The sequence below is a fragment of the Bipolaris sorokiniana genome, assembly GCF_000338995.1.
Source record: "Bipolaris sorokiniana ND90Pr unplaced genomic scaffold COCSAscaffold_2, whole genome shotgun sequence".
In the NCBI taxonomy this organism is placed as follows: Eukaryota; Fungi; Ascomycota; class Dothideomycetes; order Pleosporales; family Pleosporaceae; genus Bipolaris; species Bipolaris sorokiniana.
Window position 1 is genome coordinate 116,454 of NW_006911896.1, and position 14,828 is coordinate 131,281.

Below are 14,828 nucleotides of genomic sequence, written 5' to 3' on the forward strand. Positions count from 1 at the left end.
CTCATTTCAATCCATGCTCGAGGCAACAATTAGGCAAGAAGAGAATGGAAGAGTTAAAATATTGTGAATTATACGCATGATTGTAGTATAGTTAGAAGATCACAAATAATAAGAGCAAGATCAAGCTCAATTGTAGATGCAGGGTTAGCTGTAGCGAAGGCCTCAAGTTATCAAAGGTATGAACGAAAGTACAAAGAGATCATCTCTACGCTCTCACCAGAACCAACCACGAATGTAAATTTTACACAACGCAAATAAACAGCGCTGTGATGTTCGTTCTCAGGTGCGGAAATCTTATATGCCGAGGACCATCCACGTGACATGCAAAGTGGGCAAAAAAAATAAAAAGTAGCAAAACAAAAACATACGACAGCGAGGATTCACTAGTGGTCATCTGCTTACATATAGGGTAGACAAATGTATTGCTATATAAAATGTGCTGGAGTATGGAAGGCACCAAACCAACACCTGAAGGTAGCGTAACTTTCTGTAGCCCGCTCCAGTCGAATACAGGTCGCTCGATACCAGGGAAGAGGAAGGGGAAAGGGAAGGAGAATAGGCGCTAAAGCAGCACCTGAAGGTGAGGCAACTTTATGTAGCTCGCTCGAGTCGAGTACATGTCGCTCAATCACCAAGGGCAGAAGCGCTAAAGCAGCACCTGAGAAGGGGAGGTGGAAAGGTAAAGTAACTTTATGCAGCCCGCTCTAGTCGAGTATATGTCGCTCGATGCCGGGGAAAGGCGCCAAAGCAGCACCTGCGGGTGGGGAGGTGAGGAGAAGAAGTCAAGTGCAGTAGGCTTGGTTAAATATCCAAAAGGCTTACGTGATGTTATCGACAATCCAAGCGTAGCTTGGCACTGCTGCACTGCAAGAAGTCCACACACTATATAGACATAGTCAAAGCATCCAAAAACAGGCAGGATAACATGTCAGCAGCACTGTGAGCATTGTACGTGCGCAGATATGTAAAGGTATAGGCGCAGAGTCAGTTTGTTGTAGTCATATACGAGAAAATCAGGGATATCAAGAACTGCATTGTCACTACTCTTCTCCTCTATGAGCTTTTGCTGGAATAATCATCCCCGACCCGAGGCCAAGCAACCGACTCTGGCTCATGCATTTGAATGATCTATTGGATATCTGAAACACTCAGTAACTCCTACTGCTGCTGCCTCAGCAGTGAAGCCAATATCACTATTTCCTGGAGAGGATGTCCGGATCACAGTTTCCTCTCCTACTCAATGACTACAGTACCCAGAAGCTATATACTCAATCACTGCCCAAGAAACCTCTCAGGGCAGTTTCGACTTGCTGGTCGTTGTAACCCTGCCCGTGCATCTGCTGGATCATCTGCTGCTGCTGCTGCTGTGCGTGCATGCCCTGGCCTTGACCAACGCCGCCTCTATGACTTATTTGTGCACCTGGCGGTCCCGGAAAGCCATGACTAGGTGAAACATTCGAACCGCACCCATTAGTAGTGTTGGGTGGCTGAGGGTAGGTGTTATTTGGCAGATACCCAGAGCCGATGTACCCAGGCGGTGGAATGGGCTGAGCCTTGGCGAGAGCTGCCTTTTCTTTGTCCCTCTTTTTCTGCTGCACAAGAGTACCCTTGACGCCACGTAGATACTTTACTGCTGCATCTACAAGCTCCTTGTCTTCTAGTGAGCTCTTGAGAGCCTCCAGCATTTCACGGACTTGGGTTTCGGATTTGATGTGCGGACATGTGCGGGAGTAACCGTAGTGCGCTAGACCACACAAGCCACAGTATTCGACACCTGCGACTTTGAGCTCACAAGCACCTTGTGGGTGGCTTTTGAAGCAAGCTGGGCAGGAATGATGGCTGTAGGTACCATATGCCAACGCAAGCGGATTCCGGATCGGAAGCTGTACACGCTGGAACAGTTTGACTGCTGTCCTGTTAGTTTTTGATACTTTTGTCGCCTTCCGAGACGGATCTTGGAAGCTCGAGGCATCAGTAGATGAAGAGGGGAAATGGCCTGGCTGTGTGCCACTGCCAGGCTTTCTGTACTCATTGATAGAAACCTTGAAGCCGCCTCTCGGTGGTACGATCGCCATGGATGTAGATGGTAGAGGAATGGAGACATCGGGAAATCTTGGGGGTTGGCTTGGAAAAACACTGGACACACCTGCGCCGTTCTGCTTGTATAGCGACGAGTTGGCAGTGTTTGTTGTACCTTGACGATGATCATTGCCGAGCTCTCGAGCAACGTTGGCATCTTCATTATCCGAACCAGGCTCGCTCTCATCCTCAGACTCAGCTTGGAAGTCAGTGTCACTTTCAGAATCTCTTTTGATCTTGCGCTTCTTCTTCGACTTCTTGATAGGAGAGGGCGGAAGAGCGAGGTTGTCTTCGAAATGGTCTTCTCCAGCGACAGAGGTATTGTCAGCATCTTTCATCTCAGCAGTGTAATCAACATTCTGTATCAAGTTAGTTTCTGCCAACACAAGTAACAAAGCATGACATACAGTTTTAGCCCGTCGACCCCTACCCATGGCCTCAGCCCGCGCGAGTGCCTCAGCGGCCGCTGCAGCTTGCCTCTCCTTCAAAATCTTGTCCCAAACTCCAGGGTCTGGAGCCACCTCTTCGTCCGCCATATCAAAGTCGTCCTGTAATGTGCCTTTCTCATTCACCCAAATGCGCGCAAATCCAAATTGTGACTCGGCCAAATCATCTTCGCCCGTCTGCGTCTTCTCAATCTGGCTGCGATCCAGCAACTTTTCAATTGATGCATCGTCATAGCGAATGTCGTGGTCTGCATCATCGTCTTTGAAGAGCTCTGCTGCACCGTATTTGAGTATTGACTCAACATCCTCATCCTCTGGGTCTTCCCTGTCGAGATCTTGAACAACCACCTTGTCCAAAGCCATTTTCTTCTTTCCCATCTGCATAATCTTCTCTTCCACTGAGGCTCGGGTTGCTAGCTGCAGGCAAAGAACTTTGTTCTTTTGACCAATGCGATGAGCTCGGGCAATGGCCTGGAGATCCTGGTGTGGGTTCCAATCTGGATCCAGGATGATGACGGTGTCGGCAGTTGCAAGATTGATACCAACACCACCCGCACGAGTGGAGAGCAGAAAGGCAAAGAGAGGTGAGTTGGGGGCATTAAACTGATCAATACGCTTTTGCTTTTCGAGCGAACCCATTGTCCCGTCAAGTCGCTGGTATGCAAGCTGCATGCCATCGAGGAAGTCTTCAATGATGTTGAGCATATCGAGAAACTGGCTGAAAATAAGTACTCGGTGACCACGCTCCTTGAGTTTCGGCAACAGTAGTTCCAGAAGACCGAGCTTGGCAGAGGCTTCGACTAGGTTGCGATGAGATACAGCAGCAACGTCGGTTCGCTCCTCGATCTCGCGGCTATAGACAAATGGATGGCAAAGACATTTGCGCAGTTGCATGAGGATGTTACCAAGATTGCTGCGTTCTCGGGGGTTGAGTTGCCTGTCAGTGGTGAAGAGTGCCTTGAGAAGCTCAGGGCTCTTCGACAAGATCGACTTGTACACTTGCTTTTGTAGGTGGCTCATGGATATTGGAAGAATGATCTGACCCAGGGGCGGAAGGAAGGTCAACACCTTTGCTTTCGTCCGACGAAGGATAAAAGGACGGATTCGATCGTGTAACTCCCTAATCTTCTCCGCATTCATATCCGCATACTCCTCTTCGAGCTCAGCAGCATCAATTGTGTCGTCCAGGAACTGCAACAGATTGAAGAGCTCCCTGGCATTGTTTTGAAGCGGTGTTCCAGTTAGTAGCAATCGAAAAGGCACACGTACTGCTGTGAGAGCAGAATACAGCTGGCTCTTGTCGTTCTTCAAACGCTGACCCTCATCAACGATGAGACCTACCCAGTTTACGCTCCTGAAGAACCTCCTGCAACTGTCGTCGGCGGCCGCTTCATACGACGTCACAACAACGTGGCATCGTAAGTCTTTGGCATTGCTGGGATACATCTCGTATTTATAGGCCATTTCACGAGCTTTAGCTGAGCCAAAGTATGCAACGACGCGGAGAGACGGTGCCCATTGCTTGATTTCCCGTCGCCAATTGGCACAAGTAGAGTTTGGTACAACAATCAGAAAGGGAAAGCAACTATGTTCCTGGACGAGTGTTGCCATGAAAGCAATGACTTGAATTGTCTTTCCAAGACCCATCTCATCGGCAAGAATGGCGTTCTTTTGATCGTACCATTTGTAGTAGAGCCAGTTGAGCCCCTCCAGTTGGTAGTTCATCAGTTCTCCGCCCACAAGATTGTCGGGCTGCTTCTCTCTCTCCAACATGGCAAACGGTGTGCTACGCACTTTGTCGAGGCGTACCTTGAGCGCACTTTGTTTCGGGCACTTCACATAACGGCCCGCGACCCAATCGTTGTATGCAGTAACAAAGTCTAGCCATCTATCGCCATCTTCTGGCGTTGGGACGCTCTCCCATACGGCGTCTTCATATCCGAGACCTTTGTACTTGATAAGAGCCTGATCCACCTCTTTAATACGAGCCTTGTCAATTTCCTCGCTACGGATCTCCACATAGCTGGTGTATTTGATGTCGAGCACGATATCGATGCGGAGGTACTCCTCAGGAATGGCGTCTTCAGTGTGCATTTTGGGACCTTCTTCGCGTTTGAAGAAGGCTTTTCGCTGGACTCCGGCGGTAACACCCCAAGTCCAGGCTCCAGAGTGCCATGCTGCTTGAAAGTAAGATTTTTTTTCCCATTTGATGAGATACTGCTTGTCGTCTTCGCAGATTCGCTCGCAAGGTATGCCTAATCTATATGACTCGACATCCGACGGTCGCCAGGCGACGATTGCACCGACTTTCCGGTCGTTGGTTTCGTCGCACTCTTTACAAAGCCACTTTCTAGAGTATTCGCGAAATCGCTCATCCGCAAGCTCTTCGTCATCACGGTTGACGTCCATTGCATAGGGAGATATAGGTGGCAGGTGATGATAATGCCATGCTCGAGAGCATTTCGTGCATCGAAAGAGGACATTGTTGGCATTGTTGATCAATTCAGAACGAACGTCGACCACCGGATCATATCCGTCATTCTCTTCGCGTTCCTTCATCTCTTGTTGAGTTGTTTTACGACTCCTAAAAGGATGGCACGAGACGCCAGATACTGCACAGTCCTGGCACCGGGACAGGTCTGGGGCAGTCGCATCCTTCATCTTGTAGAAGCCGATGCATCGCTTGCACTGCAATACAAAGTCCTCGTCGCCAATCTTTGTCACAAGATGATCACGAGTAGATCGATTGCCAAGACAGTTCTTGTGGTACGCAAATGAACACCCTTGACAATAGATCAGGGGTGCAACGTTGGGCCCATCAAAGCACACTTCGCAGCCTTCTGCATGGCGCCCGCGGAAGGTGTGACTTCGGGGAAGTTTTGCGAACACCTCGCGGACGACTGATACCTTCTGGGCAGCCACTTTTGGCTCTGAATCCGATCGGTATATGTCATCCATGCCCGCTTCCCGCATATTTTTTGTTGCTCGTGTTGCCCGATCAGACTGTCGCTGGCCTACACGAGGGTCCTTTTCCGGATGGGCAGTGCGCAAAGACTGTCGTTTGCGCTTTCGGCCAGCGCCCAAATCAGAGCGAAGAATGTCAGTGTCCTCCTCTTCCTTGTCGTCTTCATCATAGCCCTGCACTTGTAGTGATTGTCTCGTTGAACGACGTGTGGGCTTTTGTACGCCTTTGCGATTTCGGCTTCTCTGCTTTCTACCGGAAACGTCGGAGTCCTCGTCGTCTGTGGATAGTGCAATCAGGCCGCTACTCAGTGAGTGGGCCCTGGAGGATCTCTGCGAGCGAGCGCCGCGCTTCAGTGTCCGTACGCGACCATGTCGCTGTGTGCGTGAGGCCGTTGCGGGCCCATGTTGGTCGTCGTCTTCCGAGGAAGAAATGGGAATCGTTGAGATATCCACAAAATCCTTGTTGGTGACTTTTGAAGATCTAGCCCGGAGTTTCATATCGTCGTCGTCGGCGCTCGATGTCACACTGGAATTGTTGTGCAGTTCAAATGCGTGCAGTGCTTCTGAGCCACCAGGTAGTAGGAGAAGCTCTTCGAAAGAGAGCTGGGTTTACTTAGTAAGATATCGAGAGGAATATGACGTGTAGAAAGGTGAAAAGGTGGGCAAGGAAGGATAGTGGCGGCAGGAATTAGACCGCTCCTATGTATTGTGAAAGGCATTTCTACCGCCTTTACCTGTGAGAGGGTGATTCTCAATTGACATCAAACTCACCTGCTCAACGCCATTTCCAGACAACTTGACTTGGTAGGCTATCTCCCCTTGTTTCCCAGAAATCTCCCGAACAATGCGTTCAACGTTCTCGCTTGGTTCATAGTATGTATATTCTGCTCTATTGATCCCGACTGGTGGTATACGTACACACTGCAGTCTACGTCTCACTGGGGATTTTTGGACGCGTAGAACAGATTCATTGTCAGATGACGAAACAGCTAGAGGAGATGAGGCTGCTCCCGAAGGCTGCCTTACGGCCTGCATTGGTGTGGAATTGGGCATGAACTTGGGTATAGTCTTTTTCTTGAAAGCGGCCATGAGCGCCGCGCTATCTTCGTCACTACTCATGATGGTGCACAAACGGTCACACAGGGTCTAGACTGTGCAGTGCGGTTATCGTAGAGTGATTCACTGGCGTGAATCGCACGATGCATATATTGAAGAGCGGGGGTGAGAGCGTTGGACGACGGAACCAAAAGAGTGTGTAGGCGGACAGCCGATGGGATTAACTCTCAGCGAACGTAGAGCGCGCAGCCCTAGGCACGTGATGACGCGTCTGCGCTAAAGCTTAGTGCAAACGCCTGGCTTGGCGGGGTGCAACTTTTTGACTTTGCGATAATTGGACCTAATACTGCAATACAAAATTGCCAATTCCACGGCCGCAACTGCCTATATTTCTTGTTATGACATACCCCTTTATCAATGGGAGCTCGCTATTTTGGACGCAGCGAATAATCCTGCCACGCACTTTTTGTCGCTATAAATCCATCACTGCTGCTATTGAGAGGGGTAGATCAGGCGGACCAGATCGACCCTTTAGACCGCGCTCACGAGCTTTTCAGGACGGTGAGGATGTCCGGCCAGTGAGGGCTCGTCATGAGGCGAGGTTTGAGCGATTTGGCTCTCCACGTGATAGTGCTTCCAGCAGATTTCAAGAAGACCGACCCAGGACTCGTACATCTTACCCACTCACCAAGGATCATGTGACATTCGACAATGGGCGTGGTCGAGATGGAGCAAACGGACGTTTTTCTGAACCACCGTTCTCTTATCGATCCGACACGAGAGGAGCACCACGGGAGCGATTTGGTAGAGAACAGTTTGCGAATACTCGAAATGTAGCAGATGGACATTCTTCTGAATCGCGGTTTTCTCGTCGCACAGACACAAGAGCAGCACCAAGGGAGCGACTTGGTGGAGGGCAGTCTAGCGAGGTGTCTGGGACAAAGAGTAGGACAGAGGTTCAAAGGAAATCGGTGCAGGGACCAGAATCACTTCCCTACACGACTGCCGCTTCAGAGTTCATCTACGGCCACTCAAGTGTCCTCGCTGCGATCAAAGCAAACCGACGTAAATTCTACAAGCTCTATGTACACTCTCGGGGCGCGAGCAGAGATGGGCTCATGTCTCAGATCCGAGCCCACAGGCTTTTCCCAATCACAGAAGAAGTAGGAGACGAGTATCTGCGTGCAATGGACAAGGCCAGCAGTGGACGACCACACAACGGCATAATACTAGAGTCATCGCCACTTCCTGTTCTGCCCATTAGAGAACTCAAGATGGGATCCATTCAAGATGAAAGTTTCAGTGTAGCGCTTGGCAGCCAGAGCGCTGAGGATGTACTTGTCAACGGCAAGCAGGAGCTATACACATACAGGTCAGGCGGCTGGAGATATCCACTAGTTCTGTACGTGGATGGAGTAGTAAGTGGACACTGGTCGTTGAATAGAGAATGGAAACTAACCAGATCAGGTTGACGAAGGCAATCTTGGGGCCATTGCACGGTCGGCCTATGTGTTAGGCGCAGATGCCATTGTGACCCCGACGCACCACACGGCAAACTGGAGCCACATTGCGGTCAAGGCCTCGGCAGGGGCCGCTGAAGCGATGCCGCTGTTCAAGGTTGGAGATCCCACAGATTTCCTGGGTAAAAGCTCTAGAGCAGGCTGGCGGATATACGCGAGCGATGCAGTACCGCGCACTCTATCTAGTAGTATGTCAAGTGCCGAAGCCACTGATATGGAGTATGGCGGGGTTGTATACACTCTGGCTCGCAGCACCAAACGGCTTCCCTCGGGCCACAGCCCTGTAGCAGAGCATCCTACGATAGTGATGATGGGGGCTGAGGGTACGGGGTTGAGGGCTAGCCTGTTGAATCTGGCGCATTATAAAGTGGGTATTCCGCATGGTCGCGGGGTCAACGAGATTGGTGTGGACAGTCTGAACGTTAGTGTTGCAGCCTCTATCCTCTGCTACGAGATGCTGCAGAGGCCAAAGGCGCAACCGAAGCGTGATGCAGAAGAGGCTCTCTTCTAGATGCTTTCTGTGCCCATGAATTGAGACGCCAACGGTTTGTAGCACGCAGGTTTTGTCTATCAGGGTCTCAACTAATGTTGTGGTCGGGGGTAATCAAGTAGGGGGAGGGGGACGTTGGCGTGGGAATGCTTGGCGGACGAGTGAGGAAGGCGCGGCCGTCGGCGAGATGCATGGTTATCAGTACATACGATATGCGCTGACTGCGACATGGCCCAATACGCGACGCGAGGCTCGCTTACAGCAGCAGGGCAATATAGATGGGCTGGGGAGGGCGCAAGAGACGAGGCATGATTGGAATCGGAGACGTTGAGCAGCAACGGCCTTAGCCAGCGAGATTTACGATGGCACTCAACAAGCGCGAAACCATGATCAACACAGCGCCCGCCCCACCGGTTTACCGGTGCTGCGTGTGGCGGACACGGTCATCGGTGGACATGTCTGGACGTGTGACCAAGTTTCTTATCTCTGAAGGCCAAACTGGGCCCAGGTGCAACCCATTAATCACACCAGGAGTGGTGTGCAAAGTTTTTTACAGGGCCGCAAGTGAAGCTGGCAAGGCGACAGGCAGTGCTAAGGACTGAGGGTGCATCGGCGATCGGAGAATTCAGCATCGAGTTTGACACCGCCATTTGACAATGCGATGGTTGCAGCATATCACCGCGGAGGACATTCCTGTATACGCGACAGGGGCGGGGGGAGGGACAAGATGGCCTGTGATGGAATACTAAGCGAGCAGAGCAAAGCAGGCTGGTTGGCTGGTTGGCTGGTGGTGCATCCATGGCGTGACTGGACCATGGGCGGCAGACGATGGTGGTACTGTATATGTACTATGTATGTATGTATGTGTGGAGGTGTAAGTGGTGTAGTTGCATATTAGCGTACATATATGGTAAGTAGTATAGTGTGCATGTGCATGCAATGGACTTGGGCCTTTGATTCTTTTCTTTTCTTTTCCTGCGCGTCGGGGGTGGAGCGGGGCAGGACAAGGCAGGGCAGGGCAGGGCAGGCCGAATGGCGTCCCCCTGTCGTCATGGCAAGAATCAATCGTGGTGCTAGCGCGACAACGACAAAAGCCCTGCTCTGATCACTCATGGCTCGTTTCAACCCTCCATGACCGGTGCCGTCATCATCATCATTATGCTGTGCTTCGCCCTCGTCCTCTTCTAGGCCCCCGGCTTCATCCGTCTTCTGCGCCTTCCCCCGCATCCTCTGCACGCGCCGTACCCACGCCACTACCACGCTTGCAACCCTTTTGCTTTGGTCTCTTGTCTGCGCTTTTTATCCACTACTTCAAATCGCGCACTCCCATCCCACTCCCGCCTACCTTTAAGGCCTCCGCTACGAGCCCTCAACGCCACACCCTCGACTCCTCGACACATCTACTCCCACCATGACGCGAAGAACAGTCTACGCCGCCGGCCTCGTCCTCACCTTGGCCTGTATGCACCACACACCCCGTCTTGAAATGCGCTCATCAAGGGACTAACTTATCCCAGGCACCATCATGACCATTGCAAGTATCTCGATGCCGCGCTGGGTCAGTTACAGCCCCAACGGCGAGCGCGAATACTCCTATGGCCTCCACACTCGCTGCTCTGCCATCACAGGCACCTGTGTTTCCTTTCCCAAGTCGAGCGACTGCACAAAAGATCCCTCCTTTTGCAACATGTGGCGCACTGTTGGCTTCCTGACCTCCTTTGGTGTTGTCGTTGAGCTTTGCGCCATCGTCGCTTTTGTCGTCATCATTTCTGGTGGTGTCCAGCGCAGGGCCGCTGGCTGGCAAGTTGCTGTCGGTGTCTTGTCCTTTAGTGCCATTGTCCAGTGCGCTGGCATGGCTATAGTGGTATGTTTCTTTTTGTCTCAAGACGCTAAACCCACCACCTAACAACACTTGCCAGGCTTTCCTCTTTGACCATGACGATCGCTTCTGGAACGGCTGGCATCTCGATCTCTCGTGGTCTCTGTGCACTGCCAGCTGGACCATCCTCATCCTGACATCTATTGGCATTGCCGCTTCCGCCTTTTACCTGCCTGCCGAGGGCGACTACGAACTCATTCCCGAAGACTACTACGGTCCTCCAGACGATCGGTGAGCGCCCTCGCTTTCCATAGCCATAACATGTGCGCATGTGGACTGTTTTAATTGTGGGTTAGGCTTCTTTCGCGCATTTCGGCTTGGGACAACGGTTTCAAGGGCCCAGACTCCGGAATGCAGTACAGCTATCAGCGGGATCAGGATAGCATGAGTGACGTCGTCAGCATCGCCGCCAGTAGCATTGCTGCCAGCCATAGACGGGAAAGTGATGTTCGGAAATAAACAAATAGATGCAGCACGAGGACCGCGGTACACCTACGGGCCACGCATACCATGACCCGCGATATACGTAATGTGGATGGAACCGGTGTTTGGGAGACGGAGGCATATTTTTTACCTTTTGGCGTCAATTTGATAGCTCGGCGGGATTCTGTGGCGTGGATTGTTATTGATTTCGACGATACCCCTGCCATCCACTGGTGGTTGGGCAGTGTAACTTTTGGCTGAAGTTGATGTAATTACCCAGAATTCGAGAATTGAAGCAATACCAACTGATTTCCCAGTGGTGGTTGCCAGTGACCAGGATTGACCCAACCCCAAACAAAGGTACCAATGGACAATGCAGGTCTCGTTTAATTAATAAATCGAGCATTGACGAGTAAGCAGATGCATGCGCGAGGTGAACGCACATATGTACATACATATTAATTTTGCGGGGATGGAACCACTTTAGCGCCACCATAGGGCTGGCCTTAGCGAAGTGTTCGCACATCTCCAATTCGCGACAACGACGACGGCGTCTAACTCAACAATCGCGTAACGGAATGTAAGAAACTGCCCTGTGCCTGCCTGGAATTCGTCACTTCCAATGATGGTCTAAACTAACAATTTCAGCAGAATCTCACCAAATCCACAATTTCGCACACAATGGCCGACCAAAAGGCACTAAAGTACTACCCTGCTGAGGAGGAGGCGCAGATGAAGAAGGTATGTGGAATTTCTTGCAGGTGAAATCGTGGTATTTGGGAAGATGAACAAGAAGAAGAGACACGAGAAAATAGCCAATTGAACTAGAAACAGGCGCACAAAACTACATAAACTAACAAGATCTGACTATAAGGCGCGCAAAACCGCACACCCGACCAAATACCGCGACTCGCTCGCCCCCGGAACCGTCTTGATCCTCCTCTCAGGCCGCTTCCGCGGCAAGCGCGTCGTGCTCCTACGCCAACTCGACCAGGGCGTCCTCCTCATTACCGGTCCCTTCAAATCCAACGGCGTCCCTCTACGCCGCGTGAACCACCGCTACGTCATTGCCACCTCGACCGTCGTCGACATCTCCGCTGTAGACACCGAAGTCGTTTCGCGCGTATCCAAGGACGAGTACTGGGCACGTGAGAAGAAGGACGAGGACGAGTTCTTTAAAGAGGGGAGTGAGACGCCGGCTAAGAAGGAAGTTGATCCTCAGCGGATTGAAGACCAGAAGGCCGTGGATAAGAGCATCATGGCTAGTATCAAGAAGACACCTGATCTGGAGGCTTACTTGAGCGCAAGCTTCAGCCTCCGGGGTAACGAGAGACCGCATGAGATGGTTTTCTAAAGGCGAAGTAGAGGGAAAGGAGAGGATGGTAATGAGATGACGAGTCCATGTGGTTTTTGGGACATGAATATGAAGAAAGGAAAAATTCAGGGCTTGCCTTTTGCTTGAAGAAAGAGTATGTTCGATTTGAAACGGGGAATATGGAGGAAAAAGTGATTTTAAGGCGACAGAGCACGACTGAATGCCTTGTTCGACTGCAAGTAGCGGCAAAAAGGCACGGTTTCATATGTATATGAGATACCCATGAAATAAAACTACATGAATACAGATACAAGAACGACAAGCTGCATATTCTTGCTACATTTGGTAAGAATATGGTATTCCAAGTCCGGTCCACTCCCTCTTCCAAAGCATCCATTTTCCTGCCCACACCATTCAAGAGGGAAAAAGAAACAGCCATTCAAACAGTAACAGGACTCTCCAGCGCCTTCTCAACCGTAACCTTGGTCTCCCCGTCATAAAACCTCAGCGCCTCCCTCGCCTCCGCAGCCTCCTGCAGCATAACCTCCTTAATCCTCTCCGACCTCGGTACAAACCTCACCTTGAACGGCTCAGGCCGCATGTTCTCGCTCTTCGTATAGGCAAAGATATCAAGCTTGACTTGATTTCCCTATCCAGAATAGTCACATTAGTTCCTCTTCGACATATGGGAAGGCCAAAAAAGTGAATTGCACAAGGGGGGGGGGGGGGGGGTTTATATTTCTTACATTCTCATCCAACCCAGGTAAGATGTCAAACGCCCATATCATTCTCGCCATTGAATATAGTAATCCTTGCTCTGCAAGCGGTTGTCCGCTACATCGGCGTCGCCCCCATCCAAACGGATTCATACCGTATTTATTCGGATACGGCATCTTTGCACTGCCCTCGCCATCTAAAAACCGCTCAGGGAGAAAGTTATCGGGGTCGGGGAAGTCGCGTGGGTGCCGGTGGATGGCCCAGAGGTTGGCGGTGAAGTTTGTGCCGGCGGGGAAGTGGTAGCCGTTGTAGTCGACGGGTTTGGTGTTTGCGTGGGGGATTCCTGCGAGGACGGTGACGGTGCGCCAGCGGAGGGTTTCTTTGACGAGGGCAATAAGGTAGGGGATTTTTTGGGCGTCGATGTCGGTCCAGCTTGGGGAGCGATCGTGACCGATTACTGCGTCCATTTCTGCGTGGGCTTTGGCTTGGATGCGGGGGAAGTAGGCCATGGCGAGGATGCAGGAGAGCATTGTGCTGCTGGTTGTGTCGACGCCGCCGCCGATGATGAGGCTGGTTAGGCCGGCGGCTTCAACGTCCGAAAGGTGGTGCTTGTGCTGTGCTTCTAGCACGTATTTTGCAAAGTTGTCGCGTTTGGCTTCGGCGCCTTCTTGGGTGAGAAGATAGAAGTAGCGTGACATTGTCGCGGATCCCGAACGCAGTTTGGAGGGGAGTTCGTAGAGCCATGCCGGGGCATGGAGGAGCAAGGGGATTGCTTCCATGATGAATACACCAGGGATCACATAGTCTACGGCTTCCATGAAGGCCAGTGCCAGCTGTGCAACGTAGTCATTCTTTCGGTCGATGCGTCGTCCCCAGCCGATGATGGATGCTACGGAGACTGAGTACCGTTCAATCGACAGTTCGAAGTCGTTTGAATCGAGGAAAAAGTCACGGATCAGAAGTGCCGATTCAGCCGCTTGGAAATCACGATAGTTTCGAACTGCTTGGGTGCCGACCGCGGTATGCTAAGTTGTGTTGCGTCAACCTCTTGTTCACACTTGACTTAGTTATCCATGATTCATGAAAACAAATTTACCATAAGTCTCCTATGCAATCTCCACCTGTCCCCGTATTCCAGATTCGTCAGACTAGTCTCAGTCGCATTAATCGCATCGCCCATGACGACAAATCTCGGGCGACTTGAGAAAATATCTGATCGCTTCTCCAGCAGGTCCGACGCAACCCATGTATCGCTCAGAATGATCCGCGGCGAACGGCCAATCCACAACGTCAACATTGGGGAATCATAGTACTTTGCCCATTTCTCCCATTCTATCCATGGCTTGACGGAAGGCGTCTGGAAGTGGTTTCCTACGATAGGCCAGGGAAATGGCCCGGGAGGGAGGTGACGCCGCTGCCAGAGCATGTAGCCATAGTCGAGTACGAGTCCAAGGAGGATAGTCAATGTCAAGATCTGTATCATTGTTATTTTTATTCAAGTCAAATTGAACAGTGAATTTTACAATCCCCTTAAGAAAAAGGGGCAGTTTTACTACTACCTATATATTACATTAGAGACATGATGCACAGATGGCTCCGCAGCCAAGCACAACCTCCGCATATTGGAGATACACAGAAGGGCCGTTCCTAACTTCTGAGAAGAGGGATTTGGGGAAAGAATGTGGGGTTTGGTGGGGTAGGTTGCGGGGAACTAATGCTTGGACGTGAGTCGGCGCATCTACTGTATGTACTCGCCGCTATGAAAACACAGTAGCAGCGCCCCACACAACGGTGTACTCGAGGTTTACATGGTTTCTAAAACTCTGAGGTATATGTGCGCTCTACATATGACTTTATATATGTTGGAGGGAGAATACCGACTAGCGTACTGATACATTGACTGATAATGTGATTGAACTTAAGCTAATGTAGGATCACA

The 14,828-nt window shown here is 51.1% G+C and overlaps 5 protein-coding genes across 5 annotated transcripts; 3 read left to right on the forward strand and 2 right to left on the reverse strand.

The window, feature by feature from the left end:
* Nucleotides 1-1,015: 1,015 nt before the first annotated feature.
* Nucleotides 1,016-6,608, reverse strand: COCSADRAFT_177846 (uncharacterized protein; the record flags this gene model as incomplete). Its single annotated transcript, XM_007697484.1, has 4 exons — nucleotides 1,016-2,438; nucleotides 2,487-6,092; nucleotides 6,261-6,347; nucleotides 6,408-6,608. The coding sequence occupies 4 exons, from the start codon at nucleotides 6,606-6,608 to the stop codon at nucleotides 1,269-1,271; spliced, it is 5,064 nt and encodes a 1,687-aa protein (XP_007695674.1). The 3' UTR covers nucleotides 1,016-1,268.
* A 335-nt stretch (nucleotides 6,609-6,943) lies between these two features.
* Nucleotides 6,944-8,576, forward strand: COCSADRAFT_156393 (uncharacterized protein; the record flags this gene model as incomplete). Its single annotated transcript, XM_007697485.1, has 2 exons — nucleotides 6,944-7,963; nucleotides 8,013-8,576. The coding sequence occupies 2 exons, from the start codon at nucleotides 6,944-6,946 to the stop codon at nucleotides 8,574-8,576; spliced, it is 1,584 nt and encodes a 527-aa protein (XP_007695675.1).
* A 955-nt stretch (nucleotides 8,577-9,531) lies between these two features.
* On the forward strand, nucleotides 9,532-10,910 carry COCSADRAFT_32885 (uncharacterized protein). Its single transcript, XM_007697205.1, has 4 exons — nucleotides 9,532-10,015; nucleotides 10,073-10,419; nucleotides 10,475-10,665; nucleotides 10,731-10,910. The coding sequence occupies exons 1-4, from the start codon at nucleotides 9,967-9,969 to the stop codon at nucleotides 10,891-10,893; spliced, it is 750 nt and encodes a 249-aa protein (XP_007695395.1). The 5' UTR covers nucleotides 9,532-9,966; the 3' UTR covers nucleotides 10,894-10,910.
* Nucleotides 10,911-11,349: 439 nt separating this feature from the next.
* Nucleotides 11,350-12,546, forward strand: COCSADRAFT_32887 (uncharacterized protein). The gene is made up of 3 exons (XM_007697206.1): nucleotides 11,350-11,437; nucleotides 11,509-11,598; nucleotides 11,732-12,546. The coding sequence occupies exons 2-3, from the start codon at nucleotides 11,539-11,541 to the stop codon at nucleotides 12,209-12,211; spliced, it is 540 nt and encodes a 179-aa protein (XP_007695396.1). The 5' UTR covers nucleotides 11,350-11,437; nucleotides 11,509-11,538; the 3' UTR covers nucleotides 12,212-12,546.
* Nucleotides 12,518-14,103, reverse strand: COCSADRAFT_266756 (uncharacterized protein). Its single transcript, XM_007697486.1, has 3 exons — nucleotides 13,986-14,103; nucleotides 12,919-13,914; nucleotides 12,518-12,821 (listed from the first exon to the last, which is right to left on the reverse strand). Exons 1-3 carry the CDS (start codon nucleotides 14,067-14,069, stop codon nucleotides 12,612-12,614), a joined length of 1,290 nt encoding a protein of 429 aa, XP_007695676.1. The 5' UTR covers nucleotides 14,070-14,103; the 3' UTR covers nucleotides 12,518-12,611.
* Nucleotides 14,104-14,828: the final 725 nt, after the last annotated feature.

What these genes read in the sequence shown, in the direction of transcription:
- COCSADRAFT_32885 (XM_007697205.1), top strand. Translation starts at nt 9,967, where the DNA reads ATGACGCGAAGAACAGTCTACGCCGCCGGCCTCGTCCTCACCTTGGCC. An exon ending in CCTCGTCCTCACCTTGGCCT is followed by an intron (nt 10,016 to 10,072) that starts GTATGCACCACA and finishes AACTTATCCCAG; the next exon opens with GCACCATCATGACCATTGCA. An exon ending in TACGGTCCTCCAGACGATCG is followed by an intron (nt 10,666 to 10,730) that starts GTGAGCGCCCTC and finishes ATTGTGGGTTAG; the next exon opens with GCTTCTTTCGCGCATTTCGG.
- COCSADRAFT_32887 (XM_007697206.1), top strand. Translation starts at nt 11,539, where the DNA reads ATGGCCGACCAAAAGGCACTAAAGTACTACCCTGCTGAGGAGGAGGCG. An exon ending in AGGAGGCGCAGATGAAGAAG is followed by an intron (nt 11,599 to 11,731) that starts GTATGTGGAATT and finishes TCTGACTATAAG; the next exon opens with GCGCGCAAAACCGCACACCC.
- COCSADRAFT_266756 (XM_007697486.1), bottom strand. Translation starts at nt 14,069, where the DNA reads ATGGGCGATGCGATTAATGCGACTGAGACTAGTCTGACGAATCTGGAA. An exon ending in GATTGCATAGGAGACTTATG is followed by an intron (nt 13,915 to 13,985) that starts GTAAATTTGTTT and finishes AACACAACTTAG; the next exon opens with CATACCGCGGTCGGCACCCA. An exon ending in TACCTGGGTTGGATGAGAAT is followed by an intron (nt 12,822 to 12,918) that starts GTAAGAAATATA and finishes TATTCTGGATAG; the next exon opens with GGAAATCAAGTCAAGCTTGA.